The 22,098-nt window shown below is 48.5% G+C and overlaps 5 protein-coding genes across 6 annotated transcripts in view; 1 reads left to right on the forward strand and 4 right to left on the reverse strand.

The window, feature by feature from the left end:
• Positions 1-134: 134 nt before the first annotated feature.
• Positions 135-5,797, forward strand: cp (ceruloplasmin). Its single transcript, XM_061296391.1, has 23 exons — positions 135-336; positions 583-827; positions 896-1,108; positions 1,337-1,513; positions 1,597-1,688; positions 1,764-1,926; positions 2,068-2,206; positions 2,281-2,420; positions 2,524-2,664; positions 2,734-2,778; positions 2,872-3,086; positions 3,229-3,379; positions 3,469-3,681; positions 3,819-4,023; positions 4,111-4,250; positions 4,330-4,458; positions 4,596-4,702; positions 4,774-4,829; positions 4,921-5,084; positions 5,156-5,295; positions 5,369-5,425; positions 5,541-5,646; positions 5,716-5,797. Exons 1-23 carry the CDS (start codon positions 164-166, stop codon positions 5,739-5,741), a joined length of 3,237 nt encoding a protein of 1,078 aa, XP_061152375.1. The 5' UTR covers positions 135-163; the 3' UTR covers positions 5,742-5,797.
• A 369-nt stretch (positions 5,798-6,166) lies between these two features.
• ncbp2 (nuclear cap binding protein subunit 2) lies at positions 6,167-7,474 on the reverse strand. Its single transcript, XM_061296394.1, has 5 exons — positions 7,314-7,474; positions 7,060-7,146; positions 6,859-6,953; positions 6,608-6,746; positions 6,167-6,442 (listed from the first exon to the last, which is right to left on the reverse strand). Exons 1-5 carry the CDS (start codon positions 7,386-7,388, stop codon positions 6,359-6,361), a joined length of 480 nt encoding a protein of 159 aa, XP_061152378.1. The 5' UTR covers positions 7,389-7,474; the 3' UTR covers positions 6,167-6,358.
• A 468-nt stretch (positions 7,475-7,942) lies between these two features.
• On the reverse strand, positions 7,943-8,792 carry fkbp2 (FKBP prolyl isomerase 2). The gene is made up of 2 exons (XM_061296395.1): positions 8,235-8,792; positions 7,943-8,143 (listed from the first exon to the last, which is right to left on the reverse strand). Exon 1 carries the CDS (start codon positions 8,684-8,686, stop codon positions 8,270-8,272), a length of 417 nt encoding a protein of 138 aa, XP_061152379.1. The 5' UTR covers positions 8,687-8,792; the 3' UTR covers positions 7,943-8,143; positions 8,235-8,269.
• A 1,535-nt stretch (positions 8,793-10,327) lies between these two features.
• Positions 10,328-15,632, reverse strand: meltf (melanotransferrin). Its single transcript, XM_061296392.1, has 17 exons — positions 15,377-15,632; positions 15,098-15,235; positions 14,661-14,815; positions 14,414-14,513; positions 14,000-14,185; positions 13,764-13,920; positions 13,523-13,590; positions 13,275-13,459; positions 12,872-13,037; positions 12,647-12,792; positions 12,488-12,584; positions 12,220-12,414; positions 11,960-12,113; positions 11,826-11,893; positions 11,568-11,755; positions 11,278-11,470; positions 10,328-11,218 (listed from the first exon to the last, which is right to left on the reverse strand). Exons 2-17 carry the CDS (start codon positions 15,147-15,149, stop codon positions 11,154-11,156), a joined length of 2,175 nt encoding a protein of 724 aa, XP_061152376.1. The 5' UTR covers positions 15,150-15,235; positions 15,377-15,632; the 3' UTR covers positions 10,328-11,153.
• A 2,531-nt stretch (positions 15,633-18,163) lies between these two features.
• LOC133166461 (disks large homolog 1-like) overlaps positions 18,164-22,098 on the reverse strand; it is a 35,223-nt gene continuing 31,288 nt past the window's right edge. For both annotated transcript variants that reach the window (XM_061296389.1, XM_061296390.1), the window contains 8 exons: positions 21,873-21,936; positions 21,626-21,641; positions 21,346-21,399; positions 21,108-21,209; positions 20,714-20,886; positions 20,511-20,620; positions 20,252-20,343; positions 18,164-20,096 (listed from right to left, as the gene is read on the reverse strand). In XM_061296389.1, coding sequence (XP_061152373.1) covers positions 19,990-20,096; positions 20,252-20,343; positions 20,511-20,620; positions 20,714-20,886; positions 21,108-21,209; positions 21,346-21,399; positions 21,626-21,641; positions 21,873-21,936 — 718 coding nt within the window. In that variant the 3' untranslated portion in view covers positions 18,164-19,989. The remainder of the gene's footprint in view (positions 20,097-20,251; positions 20,344-20,510; positions 20,621-20,713; positions 20,887-21,107; positions 21,210-21,345; positions 21,400-21,625; positions 21,642-21,872; positions 21,937-22,098) is intronic.

The raw sequence follows: 22,098 nt of genomic DNA on the forward strand, positions 1-22,098 counted from the left end.
TTCCAGGTTAAACATTATTCAGGTCTTGCGCAAGTTGAACAGGGGGTCATGGTGGCGATTGGTCAGTGAACCCTCGCTCGAAGCATTATTGACTCTTGCCGGCAGTCGGGCAGTCGAGCAAGTATAAAGACCGAGTGAGCGAGGGAGGGAGCGAGTGGTCAAAATGTCACGCTGCCAAGAGCGCAAGTTGCTGTTCCTTCTAATCCTGCTGGGCTATGCACCGCTATGCATTTCTGGAATGAGGAGAGAATATTTCCTCAGGATAGAAGAAGTTAATTGGAACTACGCACCCAGTGGGATGAACCTCATCCAGAACAACACAATCCAAGAAGATGAGTACGTGCATTTCTCCTCTTTTCGATTGATTTCACTCCGTTCCCTGACGTAGGGCTTGGAGGAAAAGGGCATATCACGACGTCGTGCTTCATAGGATGATCAGAAATGACGAGAAGTCTTCAGGAACAGCTTAGGAGTGCGCAATGGCGGCTCTGCTTGGATTTGCGAGAATCCCTTGTTTGCCATCGAAAAAGGATGAACGGACGACTGTCATTCCCAGATGCTTTTCCCTCTCTGTGTGTGCAGCGAAGCTGCCGTTTTTCTCCAGAAGGGCCCGCAGCGAATCGGCTCCACCTACAAAAAGGCCCTTTATAAGCAGTACAGCGATGCCACGTACGCCACGGAGGTGGCGAAGCAAGCCTGGTTGGGCTACCTGGGACCCCTGTTGATGGCCGAAGAGGGCGACACTTTGATCGTCCACCTGAGAAACGCGGCGTCCAGACCGTACAGCATCCATCCCCACGGACTCAACTACAGCAAAGGCAGCGAGGGTAAAAGGGCAAGAATGTCTTCTCCGTCCACTTGACTTGAGCCTGGCCGACCGACATCTTGTCTTTAGGGGCACTGTACCCAGACGGCACAGCGGCCGAGATGAAGGGCGACGACTCGGTGGCTCCCGGTACCAGCGTCACGTACGAGTGGACTCTACGCCATTCGCACAGCCCCAAAGCCACCGAGAGCAACTGCCTGAGCAGATTCTACCACTCGCACGTGTCTACTCCCAAAGATATCAACTCGGGCTTGATTGGACCCCTCATTCTCTGTAAGAAAGGTAGGCCGGCCGGCCGGCCGCTTCATCTCCGTATTGGTTGGTGCCGCTGCCGTCAGGTGATGAGTTTAGGGCGTGAGGTCAAATGGGGCATTTCCAAATTGGAAATGGGTGGCCCGGAGAACCGCTTGGCAGCCAACGGCAGGGCAAGGGTCAATCGCACCTCCGGACAATTGCGAGCGCTCCATCGGCCGGCCCACCGTGAACCCAATCTCCGTGTCTTTTGCGCAGGAACGCTGGTGGACACGCACGGTGACAGTGCAGCAGACTACATGTACGCGCTCGTATTCATGGTGTCGGACGAAAACTTCAGCTGGTATCTCGATGACGACATCAGGACGCATATCGCAAACCCTGCCGGCGGCCTGAAAGAGAAGGAAGATTTCATGGAGAGCAACAAAATGCACGGTGAAAAAAAGAGAGCGGCTCAATTCTTGTGATGTGCGCAGGCGGCCGGCCGGCCATTGGAGCTTCTCAAATCGTCCCCACAGGTATCAATGGATTTCTGTATGGTAACCTACCTGGACTGAGTATGTGCCAAGGAAACAAGATCCACTGGCATATGATTGGCTTGGGAAATGAGGTAACGGGCCTCCTGTTTTGGCTTCTGCCAGTTTCACTTCACTGTCTCTAAGCGCCAATCTTGCGCACCCGACAGGTGGACATGCATTCCGTTCATTTCCACGGGCAGATCCTGATGAGCGAAAATCACCACACAGACACCGTCAGTCTTTTCCCCGGCTCCAGCACCACGGCCGAGATGGTGGCGGACAACCCCGGGCACTGGCTGCTGACGTGCACCGTTAATGATCATCTGATGGGTCAGGCTGGCTCGCTTTTGATAGCTGCATCGCCGTCATATACTGGACCATTTCAGACAGCAATTGTCCTGCTCACCTGACCTGACCTGACCTGACCTGACCTGACCTCAACTGACTGGCATGGCTTTTGTTTTGCTGTAGGTGGTATGCAGGCCATATTTGAGATCCGAAAATGTTTCCCAAATGTCCACAAACCACGTCCGCAAGGTCAGCTCAGAGAGTTCTTTATTGCCGCAGAAGAAGAGGTCTGGGACTACGCTCCCACATTGCCGACAGACAGGTTAGGTTTGTCACGATACGTAAACCCGCGACACACACACACATGCGCGGTAGAGCTTCTGCGTCTTTGTGCAGCGAGGCAGACACGTTTGTGAGCAGAAGTGGAAATCGTATCGGAAGTCGCTACAAGAAGGTGCGCTACGTGGAATACACTGACAGCTCCTTTCTGACCAAGATGCTACGCACAGCGGAGGAGGGACACCTTGGAATTCTGGGTAACTTTGGACAAGAGTGAAGAATGCGCGTAGAGCAAAGTCCATAGTAGACTTCAGCCCACTTGAGCGCAAGCGCAAATGCGGTGATTTTGGTTTTCTCCAGGTCCCGTGCTGCGAGCCGAAGAGAAAGACACTATCAAGGTGGTGTTCAAGAACAAGGCCACGCGGCCTTACTCGATGCAGCCGCACGGAGTACAGTACAGTATCGAACAAGACGGCACGCTCTATCACAATGAATTAGAAGGTCCGTTGTTGTCTCCCGGAGCTTTTGTTTCATGACTGCTGAGGCTGTATTTGCTCTTCATTGCTTTAGAGTCCTACACTGCAAAAAAGCTGAGGGAATTAAAACATGAACAAAGTAAGTGACGAGCGCCGTGATGCGTTTGTACTTGTCATCCTTACTGGTGCACCCTCCATCCCTCCCTCCCTCCCTCCCTCCCTCCACCTGCAGGGCTAGTGAGGCCTCCTCCGGCCGCTCTGGTGGCACCGGGCAAGACGCACACCTACGAGTGGTTTGTGCCCGTGGGTGCCGGGCCCGTGCATGGAGAGGCCGACTGTCTGACCTACCTGTACTACTCGGGCGTAGACCCCGTCAAAGACACCAACTCGGGACTGGTCGGACCCATGCTGGTCTGCCGCCCTAATTCTCTGAAGAAGGGGATTCAGGTCAGAGAAAGCGCAAGATGTTGACAATGGGAGATGGAAAACGTCATCAATGTGGACTAGGTCACTAAGGATTTGGATTGAATGGCAGTTTTTTGTCTTCTTTTAATGGGCTGCCACATTTCCCACTTTGTCCGCCTTACAGAAGAACTACAAGAAAGAGTTTCACTTGCTGGCCACAGTGTTTGATGAAAACCTGAGCTGGTATCTGGACGATACAATACGTGCCTTCGCCACAGCTCCGGCCACCGTTAACAAGGACGATGAAGGCTTTATTGAGAGCAACAAGATGCATTGTAGGCATCGTAGACCTTTATCCTCAATTACTGTACTTCAACTGATTCTTTTCGCATCTTTGGAACTTTTGAGTCTCTCTCTCTCACAGCCATCAACGGCTATGTGTACGGGAGCCTTCGAGGCCTGACCATGTGTAAGGGGGACAAAGTCACGTGGCACCTGTCGGGACTGGGTTCCGAAACGGATATCAACAGTCTTTACTTTGAGGGAAACCGTTTCATCTTCCGGCAGAACAGATTGGACGCAATTTCTGTCTTTCCGCACATCTCGCGCACCGTCACCATGGAGCCGGACAGTATGGGTGAGTGCTTGTGTCAGCATCGGACCCAGATTAGCTGTCAGCGCACCAAATGATCAAGCCTATTCATTTACTTCCTGACAAATCCCCAATTTGTACAAATGATCTGCCTTTCTTCGTGTGTGTGTGTGTGTTTTCAGGTCAATTTGAAGTGGCGTCACCCACCATCGCGCATTACCGTGGAGGAATGAGAGCCAACTACACGGTGGAGAAATGCAGCTTTTTGCAGCGCCAGGGTGAAGCCATGTTCCACTTTAAAACCTACTACATCGCTGCCATGGAGATGGACTGGGATTACTCTCCAAATCGTACTTGGGAGGCTGAAATGTTTCACGGTCAGCAAAGGTAATTTGTCAAAAGTTATTTCGAATTCAAATACGATTTCAAAGTGGCGCAAATGAAACGTGCCTCTTCTCTTCTCCTCTCCTGCAGTCCAGCTTCCGTCTTCCTTGACCAAGCGGGCGGCTTTATCGGCTCACGCTACAAGAAGGTGGTTTATCGACAGTTCACAAACGACAAGTTCAACAAGCAGGTGGAAAGAGGTGCCGACATGGAGCATCTGGGCATTATGGGTAGGCTCTTGGTTGACATGCTATTATCGTACGCTTCTCTCCACTCTGGTTACTAAATCATCTGGTATTGCTCTCTTAGGTCCAATGATCCATGCTGGCGTGGGAGACAAAGTCAAGGTGGTTTTTAAGAACATGGCATCCAGACCGTATTCCATCCACGCCCATGGAGTCAAGACAGAGAGCCCCAACGTTTACCGCACCAATCCCGGTGAGTAGGCAAAGGGCACAAGGCATCGATTTGGCTACCTTTGGTGACTTGAAATGATTGTTTGGACTAAATCAATGTCACAAGTTGAGTACATAGTTGACGGCCAATGTTGGTGAGCTGCTGTGCGTGCGCGACAGGTGAGACTCACACCTACGAGTGGTACGTTACAAAGAATACAGGACCGACCACGGAGCAAGAGGAGTGCTCTGTGTCAGCATACTACTCTACAGTGGACATTGCCAAGGTGTGCTCGCTCACAAGGTGTGCTCACATGCAATGGTTCTTGCGCTGACATTTGACCTCCCGGTCTGCCAGGACCTGTACAGCGGTCTTATCGGTCCTCTGGTCATCTGTCGACGCAGTTGGGCCAGGTAAGCCTTTTGGCATACGGACGCTTCATCATGAGCTCTTTTGCGTGATGCCAAGATTTACAAAGACTCAAGTCACGCTGTTTGCTTCAAGGACTTTGGGCCTGAAGAAAGAAATCGAAGAGTTTGCATTGCTGATGCTGGTGTTTGATGAGAACGAGAGCTGGTATTTGGATGAAAACATCAGGGCGTCCATCAGGAGCCCTGGGGCAAATTTGAAGGATGACCAAGACTTTATCGAGAGCAACAAGATGCACGGTCAGGAAAGCACATGGAGCGCCCTGGAATTGAATTGCAAAGCGTTCCTTTTGTTTTCTGTGTCTTCTCAGCCATCAATGGCTTTGTATACGCCAACCTTAAGGGCTTGAACATGGAGGTAGGAGATAAGGTCTACTGGTACCTGATGGGCATGGGCACTGAGGTGGACATGCACGGTGTTCACTGGCATGGGCACAGCGTGGAATATAAGGTAGGGTGGACAAATTGCAGTGGCAGATGGGAACGTCACATACTAATATGGCACAAAAAACAACAACCCACAGCTGGGTGGAGGCCCACACACCACTGATGTCTTTCAACTTTTTCCAGCCACCTTTCAGGTAAAGCACTTAGTCAGCTGCAGCCTTATTCTCCTCAATCTTACCGTGTGTCGCTTTTGGATCAAATTCCCTCTAACCTACACATACGGCCCTTTATTGTGTGTGTTGATTGTAGACGGTAAAAATGCGGCCCGAGTATGCTGGAACGTGGCTGCTTCACTGTCATGTGACTGACCACATTAAAGCTGGCACAGTCGCTATGTATACTGTCAGAGAAAAAGGTGAGTGGCACACTGTGGCAATCTGGATATTGCACATGTGCTAATACGTCACTTTTTTGGTGTTTGCAGTGAACAAGAGGGGAGTCACTGGTTAAAATGTGGAAGGCAAAAATAAGAGCACATCTCCAAATATATTCGATTCAAGTGGAAACAGTCTGTCTGTCTGTCTGTCTGTCAATTCAAATTCTTACTGCGTGCTTTTTCCCTGTACTCCCTGTGATGCAATAGAGGTTGATAGATTTGCTCTTAAAAACCAGACTTGAACCTTCTAACATTTTGTTTTTCAAATTATTCAACCATTTCCCTTCTTACTTTGTATCCAAAAGAATGAGCATTTCATGTAGTTATTTCGGGTTTTTTATGACAATGTGAAAACGATTTCCTTTAACATGCACGGTGATCTCCTTCGTGCTGAGGTAATCGCCCCGCACATCTGGCCATGAGCCTTTTCTGGACTGCGCAGCAAAGACATCATTTGATATGAAAGTTGAGCTAAAGTATGAATCAGCATTACCAGAGGTTGAAAGATAGAGCTTTATAAAAAAAAAAATATATATAGTGTACACAACACCTCCATTCGGGTAAATTTTGGGTGTGGAAAAACATCTAATTGGCACGCTATTCCTCCTGCACTTAAATAGAACGAGTCTGATCCATCAAAAATAATGACTGGAGGAGGGGGTGGATCACCCTAACCCTAACCCAAGACGGATTACTGCGGCCCTCTTTGCTGCTGAGCCAACTTTCCATAACCGCCTCTGGCCGGGTCGTAGTCCTGCCTGTACTCATCCCTCACCTGCGCAAAACAAAAGAGCCACAAAGGATCAGTGAAATAGTTGAGAGATCAACACGAAGACGGGGAATGAATATAAAGCAGGCCTTGTTGTCCAGTGTCACTTGCAATCAAAGAGCTTGTATTATGTGCTCACTTTGCCTGGCAATGGTACTCCGAGGAGCTTACCTGTCCTCCAGACTTGCCGCGACCATATTGTCTTCCCTCCTTAAAGCCGGTGTCCCAGTCTGTCCTGATCATGCGGTCATCCAGGCGTGTGCCATTTATAAAGCGCATAGCATGTTCCGCATCTGCCCTCGTATAGTATCTACACCAGCTGGGGTTAAGTTCCAACGTTTGAGGCATTATGCGTGCGCGCACGACGGAACGGCGCTAGTACTTCATTTCCGAGGTTCAAGCAAACGTGGTGAAAAGGATACTCGACAAAGCAGAAGCCACAGGCCGTCTTCTTGACTTTGTCCAGACCAATGATGATGCGCTTGACGTCCCCACTTTTAGAAAAGAGCTCGTGAACCTGCTCAGAAGAGGGAGGGAGGGAGGGAGGGAGGGAGGGAGGGGTTGCAAAAAGATGCAACACAAAGCATTTCGAGCAGATGACTCGTTTCTACAGCGTTTCTTACCTGCTCCTCTGTGGTGTAGAAGGAGAGGTTGCCCACGTAGAGCGTGTGGCTTGCTTTCAGCAGATTCTCTTGTATATGACACTTACCCTGGAAACACCGCAAAGCATTGCCATCGTGGTTGCACACTCAGCACCTAGGCTCGTGATGTCTTTATTCCTTCGCGTCATAGGCTCAAATCGCTCCGATCATTTGGATTCCAAATGCTTCTTCGAATGTATCGTTTTGGTCACAGCACATTCAGCATTGTGTCTTACCTTAAAATGCTGGTCTCTGTATGAGCCTACATCGGTGTAAGAATCGCTATTTAAAGCATTCAATTTCACAGACATGGTGGAGAAGCAGACTGACTACATACGAATTGTTCCTTCTTTGTTGGCGTCGCACGACAACTACGTAGGCCTTCTTCTTCTAATGCGGATTGCACGCAGCGTCCAGGTGAATAGCGCCATCTAGTGTACAAGAGTGTGAAGCGCTCATACCTTCACGGTTTCGCTTGGACGGATTGCCACTTCCCGGAGGGAAAGTCGCCTACTTTTTTTTTCTTTCTTTCGAAGAGCAACTAAGCAGAAGGATAGGTGTTCTTTTTCTTTTGAAATGTGTTGTTTTCTTATCAACTGTCAGAAGCTAGTAGTGGTCTACCAGTCTGTCAACTAGCGCACGTGACAAGAGTTGCTAGAAAAACTATACAGTACGTTACAATAAATAGTTGTTTTTCCGGAGGTATTTTTTTTTATTGGATCAGTTTACAAATAAAGTAATCAAAAGCTATGTTGCCCATCCTCATAGTAGGTGAGATTGTAAAGAAAGTAATCAAAGGCTATGTTGCCCATTCTCATGGTAGGTGAGATTGCCTGCCAAACTTCAAAAGAAGAAAGCAGACATATTCCTGCTCATCACACAATACTGTGTTTTTAATTGGAATGCTGCAGTATTTTTTATTTTAATTGTGGATCAGTTCTTATTTGAGCAATCTTGAGCACATGAGGCATTGCTCTGCTGCTGGAAGAGTGCCATCCCACAATTTGACACGTTGTCTTCTTCACTGCTGTCAGATGTGCTCTTTAATCACAGGGAGCAGCATCTCCTAGAAATAGAAAGAACAAATATTCGGAACAATCTCACGTTTTCATTAGATCTGCACGCAAGCTCCGCAAAGTCGAGCTCCGATAACTTACGAAGCGCGATGAGCGAGCGAGGGCGTAGTCTTTCATCAAAGGTCGGATCTCCTCTCGATGCTGAGCAGCTCCACCTCAAAGATCAGAGTGGCTCCACCGGGGATCTTGGGCGGGGCTCCCCGGTCTCCGTAGCCCAGCTCGGCGGGAATGACCAATTTCCTCTTTTCGCCCTCGCACATGCCGAGCAGGCCCTGGTCCCAACCTTTAATCACTTGGCCGCTTCCCAGCGTGAAGGTGAAGGGTCGATCGCGGGGAATACTGCTGTCAAACTCGGTGCCGTCCTCCAGCTTGCCCGTGTAGTGCATGTTCAGAACGTCCCCATTGCGGGACTTCATGTGGCAGTTGTCCACTCGCTTTTTGACGCCGATCTGCAGCTTTTTCTTCTCGGAGCCGCAGACCAGCATCGGGCCGAGCGACAGCGCCGTCATCGTTAGCAGTAGAAAGGCCCGCATGACTGAAGTCGTCTCGCTTTTCGAGCCTACAGATGGATGCCTTCCTACCTGCCTGCCTACACACTTGTGTCAGCCTAATATGAGCTGTGTGAAGAAGGAAACGGAAGTAGCAATGTGTTCAAATGCGTTCTGCCGTTTTAAACAGCGCCACCTTTTGATTAGGAGTGGATATAGCACTCCTGTTATTATACAGCACAACGGTTATTTTTCATGTCATGAGCCATGGCTCACATTTAACTTCACATTTACGTCTCACAGCACACCATGATCTGTGTTGAAGTGAACACAAAGCTGGCCTTCACGAGCAATGATGTTTGCGCCGTTGATCAATAGGTGGCGCTAATGTAGCACTGCTCTTTACTTACAAACTACCGTTAGCACAAGAAAAGAAGAAAGAGCGGAAGTAAATACCAGGCTCGGGATTCTCGCCCTCGTTCGACACTCACCTTGATCGAGTAAGTCACCTTCGCTCTGGGGATTGAAACTACAGATTGAAAGAACAGCACGACATCGCCTCAGTTGAATATTGTTACCATTTCAGGGCTTGCCAAGTGACACTCTTCCTCGAAACTCGAGGGCGCACGCGCCTCTCCAAAATGCTTTCTCGAATGCTGCTTTCGCTGCTCAACAATCTCCATGTCGTCGAGAAGCTGGCAGAGTCTCGTCCGATCCGTAGGGCCGCGCAGATCACAGTTTACGCCCTTACCAAAGCTCAGCTAGTCGGCCGGGACGCCTCCCAGCGGGTCTTGAGGTCCCAGACGCTGCGGCAGGTCCGAGAGGAGGCTGGTCGAGTTCCCGGTGGCGTGGAGGACGTCGGCAGACGACTCAAGAGAGTCCGAGAGACGTTCGTCAATGAAGTCAAGGATGGGTGGAAAGATGGATCCCGTCAGGTTAAAAAGTAATCGCTCACCCTGGACGCGGAACGCTGCGGTCAGTCTGAATGACATCATCAAATGAGATCAGCACTACTGACGTTTGATTCAAACGTGGCTTCTGCTGGCTCCACTTCGACGTGCTCCAGTCCTTTCAAAAGGAACGAAGCAGGCCCAGGCAGCCCTTAGGTGGCACCCTCAGTGTGGTGTATACGCTCGCTCGCTCGCTCGCTCGCTCACGCAGAAGAAAGCAAATAGCTCTCCAAGGTTCTGAAGTCGGATTGCTGTAGCCACTACCTCAATAAAAATAAAGGGGTGGTAAAGTGAATCAGGGCACACGCAATTCGTTAATCACAGACTATTTTAATGTTAATCCCAGGTTACTATCACATTCTGACAAATCGTTTTAAGTCACCGCTGTCTTTGTCTTGTTTCTCTGTTCATTCCCCCCCCCTACCCTGGGCACCGGGCATTTTTGTCATCTTGCGTTGATTTTGGTTCATATTTATGTATTTGTAAATTTGAGTCAAAAAAAGACAATGCATCATTAAATGTGGCGATTGAGGAAATGTGCAAAGTGTTCATTTCAGAGAAAGCCAATCCCTTTTAAGAAGGTAGTATAAGTGTGTGTGCGTGCGTGCGTGGGGTACAGATTCTAAAAGCGGCCCCGTTTCCGCTTCTCCCTCAAAGTCAGTTGGGGACAAGCGCCAGCTTGACCCAAATGAGCACAAGCAGCATAGAAGCTGGAGGGTCAATTTTACCAGTAAGTTTAAGAGGGTTTGCACGCTGAATGTTTACATCCAATGCGTGCAAGAGCAAGCAATGACCTATTTTGCACCCACATTGATGTGCCAACCATCCAGGAAGCCCAGATGGAATGATGACTTGTAACGCATGACTGTGTTCCAATCTGTTTTACAGTACATATCTTCCTATCGCTCTCTTAAATCTTTATTGCACAGCTCAGGACGTGAATCAAAGTTCACTAGGACTGCCTGCGTCATATACAGTATGTACGTGACACCCAAATGTCTTTTGATGCTTGAGAATTTATTTGAACAAGAGAGAGAACACATCTAATACAGTAGCTTTTTGTTTTTAATACCTGTGCAGACTCACTGGCCTGGCAACTAAATATTAGTCAAGGATTGATCATTTCACACTGAAATAAAATCTCTGTCCAGAGGAAAGAATGCACTCATTTCAGATCATACGAGTCAGTACATATTCACTGATATGGCATCTGAACATCATATCAAAAATAAATCTCTGCTTAGAAGACCGTACACATCGACGGCTGTTATTTTTGATCAGGATTACTTTTGTGCGGCTGATTAGTGATGGCAAGAAAGAAAGCGTGCGTCCCCGAAGCGCCTTGAGAAAAAGAGGTTGGACTGTAACAGGTGACAGCATATGCTCTGATATGGCAGCTCACCTTCTGTAAACAACTTCCTTTTCACAAGTGACAAATCTTTTTCAAAGTTGACAACGGTGGGATCCCTCTACTAGAACCAGTGATCAGCAAAAGAGAACAGTGCGAGGGAAGGGAAGGGAAGGGAGTGGAGTGGGACAAGTTGCGTTGCGTACCATGCCTTTCAGATGGCCGTCAGCATGGAGCACAGCAGCGCGACGGTGATCACCAGCCACAGCGAGGAAACCGCTACAAGACACCAACAGTCACCATAGAGTCGCAACAATCCCAAGCCATATGACCTTTACCTGCACTTGATGCGTTACACTCCATGTTGAGCAGTGAGTCCAAGTAGTTCTGGCCCAGCCACTCCTGGTAGGTCTTTCTGTCGGCCACGCCCACGAGGCGCACGGTGGAGTCTTTGAAGAGAAGATCGGTGCCCTCGTAAATCTGAGAGTCAAACATCTGGAAGTCTGGAGCTGTGTCACTGCCAAAATAAGTCTGTCAAGACACAAGAGTCAAGTGGAAGGTCATTGATTTGAAAACACCCACACAAGGCAGGCTCCCTTCCAATATTTGCTCTCTAGTACCTACGTACCTGGGCACGGTCCAGGAGTCCATAGATGGCGTGGATGTTGCTTTCCGGGCGCACCATTACAGCGTGGGAGGGCACGCGTGCCAGATGACAATATTTATACTGAGTGACCTCAGCTTTGGTACCTTGCGGACAAAGCAGCTGGAAATCTTTGGAGAGGAGATTTGTGGCCCAAGGTTCGGTCGAGTTCCCTGGATGAGCGCGCAAAAGCTTGGTGTGATTGAAAATGGAATGGTAGGGCCATAGAGGCTGCGCTCGTACCGTCGCTATTTTGGAACACAGTGGAATGCTTGACGAAGGCCACGTCTCCATCTCCCACGGCCAGACACCTGAAGAAAAGCAATGTTCCAAATGAGCCATCGGGAAGCACCTTTGCTCCCCTCCCATTTCTGTACCTGAAGGCACCGTCGTATCCGTCGTACAAGTCTTTTCCTTTCTCGCATTTGTTGTGCCCTGTGGTGTCTCCCGCACATAAGGCACACAGGTTGCTAGGGAAACCCGGCTGATTGGCGCCAGGTACACAACTCTGCTTGAAGAACCCACCGACCGCTAGGTGCCACGGAATACAAAGATTATTCAGAGACATTAGCGGCGAGATGATTAGCGCACAGTGAGCGATGGCCCATTTTTTCCGCTATGACAAACACTGACTGACCTTGGGCTATCTGGCAATGCCGAGGGCTGATCAAGCCTTTCTCAATCAGGGTGGAGACCGGAACGTTCCAACCGGCAGTGCGACCCAATCCCGTGTGACAGGAACGAAGGCCTTTGAGATCGTCGAGACTCCGAATGTCATAGCTGCTCTTTTTCACCACGGCAACTGCGTAATAGTTGGAGCCATCGCGATCGGCTGGAGGAGTGGAAATTGTTGTCAGTCTGCGGGCTTGGTTTTTTTTTGCTGCTTCCCCCCTTCTTCTTTGCACCTGTATAGCTCTCTCCAGTAGCGGGTACCAATCCATAGTCCTTGCCCGCCGTGTAGATGTAACCTCCATCCAGAGTAACAGCATCGGCTTTGTGGTTCTGACAATAAAGCGGCAAAGTGGTTCCAAACGGTCTCACGTCGGGACCTTTGAACAACTTACTTTGATTTTCTCCAAGCAGTCCGTCACCGAGTCGCCGTAGATGCAGTTGACCCTGGGAAAGAGCCCTTTCTCTTGAAAGGCAGCGCCCATGGCGGCACATTTGCGCTGCTCGCCCGTTGACAGCACGCACCACCGCAAAGTGCTTTCTGTTGATGGATCGGCAGACGGCTAGACACGCTTCTATGGACTATTGAAAACACAAACAAGTGGACGGGTTCTGTCTACCTGGAAGTTTACAGTCCATGGCGCTCATGACATTGTGATAAAGCTGACCCATCCATTTCTTAGGGTCATCGTACTCTGAGCTCTGAAACATGGCGGTGGACTCGGAAAAGAGCAACGTCCCTGCTCCGTAAGGTTTGGAGGAAAACATGTTGAATCCAGACTTTTGCTACAGGTAAGTGGGTAGGTAGGTAGGAAGGAAGGAAGGAAGGAAGGAAGGAAGGAAGGAAGGAGAGAGCCATATGAAGCATGATTTGGCTTACTGACCTGTCCCTTTCAAGAGGACACTACATGTTTGTTCGTTCAAATATTCCACCCAAATAGCGGCAAAAATCAAATACATTTGTGAAAAAGACCGAATCCCAAAAAATAGTTGAAATCAATATTCAAATGCGTTTGGACCCACCAGTCCCTCAGCAAGCATGTTAAACACGACAGACGGCGTGACGCGTTTGCCGACGGCGATGCCCCGAAAGGGCACGCGGACCAGATTGCAAGTCTTCCACTGACTGACGGGAAGTCTTCTGCCGTCACGACACAACAGCTCGTAGTCTTTGGAGGAGAATTTATGTGCCCAATCGGGGCCGTGACCTGGAGAAAAGAACAAGTCCTTCTGTACCTTGTCTGTCCCTAGCTACGGCCGGAAGCACTCACCATCTGTATTTTCTTCAACCGTAGTGTGTTTGATAAAAGCTACGTCCCCTGCACCTTCAGCGAGGCACCTAACGGGGAGGGAGCATCAAAAGTCAAGTCAGGAGAGCACGACGAGGTCCGTCAAACATGAGTCCATTTCCAAATGGAGGCTACGGAGCGCATTTTGATGCTGCGAGTGCATCAGGCACTATGTCAAATTGTAACAAATGTCTGAAACCACGGGGCGGGCGGAGTACCTTACCTGAACGCTCCTTCGTAGCTGTAAAATCGTTCGTTGTTGCTGGCTTCGCATTTGTGCTGTCCACTGGGATCGCCCACGCACAACTGGCACAGAGAGGCCGGATCGCCGGCCTGGTTTGCTCCCGGAACGCAGCTGCTGTTAAAAAACTGGGCCACGCCTGATAATGCCAAATACGTATGAGGGCGCGACTTTGCGTTTGCTCTTTCTTTAATTAACAAGCAAGCAAAGCTACCTACCCTTGGAGATGTCGCAGCCCATGACCGACATGTAGCCCTGGTCGATGAAATATCCCACGGGCATATTCCAGCCAGCCGTTCGGCCTTTGCCGGTGTGGCAGCTCCGTTTCCCCGCCAAGTTATTGATGTTGATGCTGGAATCGACCTTTTTCACAACAGCGATGGCAAAGTAAGCCGCCCCGGTACCTGAGGTGACAAAGACAGTGCAAATGCTCAGAGATGGGGGGGTATGATAAGCCAGTACGAGTTCTTCACATTTGGTCGGAAGTGTCATTAAAAAGCGGGAATGAAAAGGTAACCTTATCACAGTGGTCACGTGCTTGCAACTATTAAAGAAATGCACCAGAATTACCCTTTGAACTTGTGAAAAGGATACGAGGCCAATGACTTGCACATGAAGATAAACAATCTCACCGTCAGCCTTTGATTCACTGGCAGCTATCTTGAACGAGGCGCTCTTCCTCAGGTTGTAGATGTCGGGGGCGAACATGGACAAAGCATCCGCTTGGTTCGCCTACGCACGGAAAGAACGACAGCAACGGGACCGCCATCAATTGGTTGAGCAATTGCCCTTTTCGACAACGTCCTATTGCCGTATTCAAATGAATGAAGTTCGTCTGCTATCTTCAAAGTGGGGGATGAGGAGAAATGGGGAGCCAACCTCGAGCTTCTGCACGCAGTTCTCCACAGTGCTTCCGCGAACGCAGCTGAGCGATGGCCGGATGGAGACTTGGGCGAAAGCCAGGGACATGGCTTCGCATTTCTTCTGCTCAGCATCTGAGATGGTGCACCACCTAATGCTGCTCTGAGCACACACTGAGCACACACACAGCGGTTTGCCACTCCTTACCAATGTCCTATTTCCATTTAAAGCTCACCCGGGGCCAAAGAACTTTCCCACGACTACTGTAACTCTTGGTCAAATTGCCAGATGGACGACTTCATCGATTGTCATTTCATCTCGTTACATTTTTACCATTCGAAAACTTGTTTTCACACCACAGTCATATGATTTAGCTGCATTCTGCTTGAATATTGGTTTGTACCAGCTAGCTGGCGAGCTAGCGAGAGCACCATCCATCCATCCGTCCGTCTTACCAGCATGTAGAATGAAGAGGAGGGCTGCCGCTGTGCTCCACATGGTCACCATCGTCTACTTCTTTCCTCTCAGTGTGCCTTCTCTGCCGACTCGTCAGTCCAAGTGCAGGTTTTATCTCCGTGACCCGGGTCAAAGTTCTGCGAGGGTGTTCAGGAATGAGATTGCATAACTTGACTGCCTTTTACCAGGCAGGATACATCAATAGCTCACTAGGTCCCTTTTATTCCCGCCGTGTGATGGCAGCAGACTAACTAGGCAAACATGTCGAATAGTCTCACCTCAGCTAGGTTTCAGTCTACCCGTGACCCTACGAGGAGAAGCGGTACAAAAAGAAAATATGGATGGATAGATAGAGGGATGTCCGATGGACGTTCAATAACAAGGCCGGTGAAATATAGATGGAAAGTTCCCCTGCGTAAAATGTCAAAAATGTTACTTTTCCTGTCTGCTACAAATCAGAGGACTGTGCCACCTCACACGTGTCACAGTGCCAGCCAGCCAGCCAGCCAGCCAGCCAACCAGCCAGCATAGCCTAGCTGCAGCCCAGAGTGTGAACACAGAAGTCTTTTACACTCCACTCCACTCCTCACCTCTGTGGCAGTGGGGCTTTTCCACTAGTGGATAAAAAAACATGCAGACTGTGACTGCTGGAAACTTAAGAGTGACTCTCTCTTTCTGCAGAACAGTACTGACACTGTTTTTTCTGCTTTCTACATTTTTTGTTTTCATTTGGAGTGAGTTACATGAGCTTCTCTTAACAGAATGACTGACACATCAGCACATAAGGATGCGGCAGAAAAATGCCGCATCAGATATACGCGTACGTCTCTTCTTGATTGAGCCGATGCATTTTCCAAATCAGATACGCATGTATGTATTGCTGAATTTGCAGTCTACCGTTTTGGATGGAGGTTGGCCTTTTGAAGTGTCTCTCTTCAGTAGAGGCTGAAGGGGTGGCTAGTTGAAGAGTCATTATTGGAGAGTCACTTTGATGATTATAAAACGACATTCTTATTGTAATATGGTTATTTACATACTATACAAAGTAGAAATGCAGCCATTTGAATAGTGTAGGATTCCTAAAATGCACAGCCATTTCAACTTCATGAGGTGCCACTCATGTTTGGCACGCATCTGTTAGCGTGTGACATTTACGAGGCCGTGACAATGTCAAGAAAGTAGGACTCACATCATGGCATCGACTTGGAAGGGAGGACAAGGGGAACAAGCAAACGGAACCGGCAAACTAACACAACAGCCTAACAAATATCAACGGAACTGACTGACTGACAGACAGGAGTGGCAAACAAAGAACAAACAGAGACATGAGACAAGAAACAAGCGACAACAAATAACCCGACAGGGCGCCAACCACACGCAGACACAACTTAAATACACGACAGCTAACGAGAGGCAGGTGAGAGGGATCACACCGATCATGGGCACACGGGAGGGGAGGAGAGGAGAGGAGAGGAGAGGAGAGGAGAGGAGAGGAGAGGAGAGGAGAGGAGAGGAGAGGAGAGGAGAGGAGAGGAGGGGAGAGGAGGGGAGAGGAGGGGAGAGGAGGGGAGAGGAGGGGAGAGGAGGGGAGAGGCGAGCTCACAGAGAAATGATGACAAAATGTATCCGACCGGGGGGACGAGTCGTGACACTCCCGTGGGGAGACGGGACAGTCGAAGCTCCGAATAATGTTGGAGAAGTCATTCATCATGATATTACAAAATGTAAATGAAGAGATTTCCAGGAATAAAGCGTTGATCCGTTCAATAATTACGCTGAGATGAATGAACATCAATTAGAATTTCTAATAACTGGATGACATCGACTCAAGTAAACATGTTCTCTTTGCAACTCTGTCATGCGACAATCTTCCTCTCCCCGTCGCAAAAGATTCTACTATGTTCCTTCCTGGATGGCGCTCATCTGAGCTCGGTGCGTGAACTTTGGACAGCTTTGGAGCTGGAGGACTACCGCTTGGACTCAGCACCATTGTTTGGGCTTTTCGGCCGGCCTTCATATCGTCTCGTGTATCATGAAAAAATGGCACCGATGTCAATGTCAATCTGAAGGCCAAAACCATGCGCTCCGCTCCAAATGAGAACGGACGGACGGCGCTGGCCGAGCTGTGACGGTGGGTGGAGCACGCGCTCAGCGTGACGGACGGCCCACCTCAGCCCAATCGTGGCAATATCGTTGCTCCACTCAGGTTGTAGTGCAGAGAGCTCCGGAGGTGTATTCTTACAAAAGTTGGCCCATCCAAAGTGAATTAGGACATTTATTTTGTAGCAAAATAGGCGGTTCGTGCAGGGATAAATAGCATCATATGTTTTATAGATAGAGAGATAGATCCATTTGTGAAATCAATTCTTTGCATCAGTGACAGACACTGTCATAAAGCTCTGGTCCAAACACAAAGCCAGAGTCCAGGTGTATTAAAGCAACCGACAATTATTAAAGGAGATCAAAATCAAGTAACTCCAAGCCTTTTAGCTTTCAAAACTCATGCAGCTTTTCTGTGAGTCTCTGGGCTTTAGGAGGTGCTGGGTGGCGGAAAGCAAGCAAGCTAGCTAGCAAGCAAGCTAGCTAGCAAGCAAGCTAGCTAGCAAGCAAGCTAGCTAGCAAGCAAGCTAGCTAGCAAGCAAGCTAGCTAGCAAGCAAGCTAGCTAGCAAGCAAGCAAGCTAGCAAGCAAGCAAGCTAGCAAGCAAGCAAGCTAGCAAGCAAGCAAGCTAGCAAGCAAGCAAGCAAGCTAGCAAGCAAGCAAGCTAGCAAGCAAGCAAGCTAGCAAGCAAGCAAGCTAGCAAGCAAGCAAGCTAGCAAGCAAGCAAGCTAGCAAGCAAGCAAGCTAGCAAGCAAGCAAGCTAGCAAGCAAGCAAGCTAGCAAGCAAGCAAGCTAGCAAGCAGACAAAGTCCATATGGTGCTACATTTCCAAAAGCATCTTGTTGTTTGAGTACGGCCCCGCCTCGCCTCGCCCCAACCCAACCCATTCACAAAGTACAAAACACTTGATCTTTCAGACACACAGCGCTCCCAGCACAAAACAACTCATTAAAAAAAACAACAACATTGTCTTCCACCATCTTTACTAGAAGTAGTAATGCTGTCATTTGCACTGTATGTAGAAGATCCCCTGAGAAGTCCCCTTGTAAACAAATAACATCCGTAACCAGTGAAATCATGGTCACCTTTGAAAGGAACCGTTGGATGACAGACATCACATCACCATGGCTTGCTTCTTCCTCCACCATTTTTCTGTGGCTTGATATGTCATTGCATTGCACGGGAGGGAGGGAGGGAGGGAGGGGGGTGACTACGCGCTCAAATCAGAGTTTCATCGAGGGACAGCCGAATCAAAGTAGGTGTTTTGTAACGGGGCCGGGGCCGGGGCCGGGGCCGGGGCCAGGACCAGGACCAGGACCAGGACCAGGACCAGGACCAGGACCAGGACCAGGACCAGGACGGCTCATTTACGTCTCAGGCGCTTTTGATGCATTCCGTGGCGGAAAGGCAGAAATGACTTCATTCATTTGGTTCTTCTGAAGTCTTAAATGATTGCATTTTAGCCATTGGATATTACCCATAAGCTAAGACTCATTGAAAGAAAGAAAGGAAGAAAGAACATTGCCTATTCCTAGACCTCCAAATGGACTTTTAAAGAACAAGCCCCCATTCCGGGAAGAAACAACAGTTGTGGTGGTGTTTGTGAACGTGCATCACGCGGTGAATGGAGAGGAGAGATGAAATGACACACTGCTTATGTTTACATGGACAACAATAGAAGACGTTCTCCTTTTTCATCTAAATAGGACCATTTCAAAGCCTCCAAATATCATAGTCCAAGAAAGGAAAGATATTCATTCCCAGAAGATTATGCTTCTGTCAACTGTTGACTGGAGCCATTCCATGCCATCATTAAAAAGCTCATCAGAGACTGGAGGATTACTTTATTGACTTAGTTCATATTTGCATACTGATGTCCATATAAAATGAGCCAATGAAAGAGAAGAAGGGATTGAGACTCAAGTATGCCACCGCACTCCACTCAAAGGTCGCTATTCTACTTTTAACTTTCCTTTGGATGTTTGACCTGTTCTGCTTGTCACAGATGTTAATAGTGTGTGTGTGTGTGTGTGTGTGTGTGTGTGTGTGTGTGTATATATATATATATATATATATATATATATATATATTATTATTTTTTTAAATAAATAATAGTTGCTACATTTCTAAGCAGTAAGGGTACAGTACTATACGTATGTTTTCTATCTCAGCCCTTTAGTCCAACATGCCAGGGCACAGCACATTATTTATTTCAACTTGAGGCAGTCTGGCAGGGAAGTGGTAGGATAAGAGAGAAAGGTAGACAAGTCAGAGAAACAATTGCAGCTATTCAAATATAAAGTGGAATGGAAAATGGGAAAGAAAGAGAGAGCGAGAGAGCGAGAGAGCGAGAGAGATTTTTGTCCCCATCAACATGAAAGCTACAGCGTGCAAAAGTCTGCTTCTTGGTGACAATATTAGCATTACAAACCCATATGTGAACGCATTACCCTTGGTATATATGTGTGAAAACAACAACAACAACAGCAACAAGAAGCATTAATGAAACCAATCAATCAGATAATGGTACATATTCAATGGATTTGAAGCACGTCCTCAAAGGTTAAGGAACTCGGTCGGCTGTAGGGGAGGAAGCGGGCTGCTGCTGCTGCTGCTGCTGCTGCTGCTGCTGCTGCTGCTGCTGCTGCTGCTGAAAAAGATACAAGCGCCTTGCTTCGCTTCGCCTCGCCCCCTCGGGACTTCACCCCGATAGCCAGCGTTAAGTAGGTGTGTCCACAGAGTATATTAGATGTGGGGAAGCTGTGTTGTGCTGCCAAAGTTGCGGTATTGACTTAGAGCCGCTCCTTGGTGGCCACCCAAATGTAAGGACCCGATTGCTCCTCAATGACCTGCTTCACCTGGGAATACACTTCCTCCAGAGTTGAGCCATGCACAAAAGCTGCAGAAAGGGCAAAAAGAACAGCATTAACACATCATGATTAGCATACCAAAGGAAAGGAAAGGAAAGCTTATTGCTACTGTTACCCCGTTTGTTGTATTGAAAATGATAAGAATGATAGCTGATAGCTATACAAGCGTTCGAGGGTGCCTCACCGGTGAAATATTCGGTGAACTCCTGCTCCAGTCGGACAGCTCTGTCATAGGACTTCCTCGCCTGCTCCTCAGTAAAACGCTTATTCATCTCTCTGGAGAGAGAAACACACACACACACGTGTCCCAGTATCAATGTAACGTGCGCTCATACTTTTTAGCATTATAAGTCTTGATAGCACGGTGAACATTTTTTGTTAGCGGAGCGACCTAATGGAAATCAACAGACTCAATAGAAAGCAAGGCTGTGTTTTTGACTTACAGGATGTTGTCCACACTGCGTGGCCTAATGAAGATGGCGATGGGATAGAGGCCTGCCAGCTGCAGACGCTTGATAGCGTTCCCGGATACATCCAGTATACAATGTTTACCCTGAGAGGAGAGGAGAGGAGAGGAGAGGAGAGGCGAGGGAGGACACGAGCGTTTGGACACCACACTACCTTCCATCGGCGTCCTTCTTCTTACCTTGTCAGCAACTTCTCTCACCGACTGTATACTGGTTCCATACAGGTGGTTGTTATACTGTCCCGCCTCGATAAACTTGTGCTCCTGGATCTCTTGTTCCATGAACTCTCTGGAGGGCATAAAGTGATAATCTCGGCCATTCACTTCATAGTCCCGCCGAGGCCGAGTCGTGTCTGAGGAGCACACCCAAACTGCCAGTGTTACAATCTTTTCTTCAACACCCGCCCACAAATCAAAGGCCACATTCTAGTGCAGGGGTCTCAAAGTGCAGTCCTCTCGGGGTAATGCGGCCCCCCCCGAGGACTGGAGTTTGAGACCCCTGTTCTAGTGCATCTATCTCCACATTAACTCGGTGCATATATTTGAACCACATTGAAATAGTTGCGATACTCACGTGGGACACAGGAGCCAAACTTGTCGGAAAACTCCGAAATAAGATCATCATTGACGCGATCCTTCATCGGTCCAAGAATGATAACAGGTCTGGTGTAATTGACTGATGGATAGAAATGGACGAACTTAGGCAACAGCTTTCAGTCACTTATGTCTCCCTTTATAAGCCATCGATTGTGTTGTGTGTCTGTGTCTATTTGTCAATGATGGTTTTCAGGTCATTTGTATGAATCACTGACCTTCCTGCTGTATTACTGCTTGGTAGCTTAACAACATCATCTCCTCCTGGCCAACTAATTGAGGTTGGGGGGAAAAAAACAACATAGACAATATGACACTTTCCATCCTTTTTTCATCCAGCACATATGGAAGCTAGCTGCCAAAGTGGAGGGAGTCAACATTTTGGGAAAAAATCCAAATACTGGAATGCGCACTGGCACATTTGTTTGTTTGTGGGAATGAATGGACATGACATACGTACATTGAGCAGCAGAGGTCACTGACAACATGTTGACTTACCCCGTTCATCTGGATCCTGCACAGACAACCGGAGACAGAAACTTAGAAAGAGATTTAGGGGATGATCACAACGGCCGACCAAATGTCATCAGTCGGACGGATCCTTGTACAGCTCCAACACACATGTGCATGTTTTGGGTTCTTTTAATTGGAAACCAGCTCGGATTTGACTGCCACGCCACGCGTGTGTTTTGACATACAGGACAATGGTTACTTGGAGCGGCACTTTGTTTGAGCACTTACTCACCGATCGATCCGGATTCTTGCTCACACAGGCTGTCTTTAACCTTGACCTCTCCTTTTTCTCCGCTCTGTGAAAAAGGAGGCGGAACATTCACAACTTTAGATCCTCCTTTAGAATGCTCATGAGATTCCATTTCCAATTTCAAATCGCCAGCTAAAAAGGCAGACGGTAAAGAAACGCCATTTGTCATTCCTACCGGGATTGCCCTAATCAAGGATTACTGAGGTCA

This window comes from Syngnathus typhle, linkage group LG14 (assembly GCF_033458585.1).
Source record: "Syngnathus typhle isolate RoL2023-S1 ecotype Sweden linkage group LG14, RoL_Styp_1.0, whole genome shotgun sequence".
Taxonomy (NCBI): domain Eukaryota; kingdom Metazoa; phylum Chordata; class Actinopteri; order Syngnathiformes; family Syngnathidae; genus Syngnathus; species Syngnathus typhle.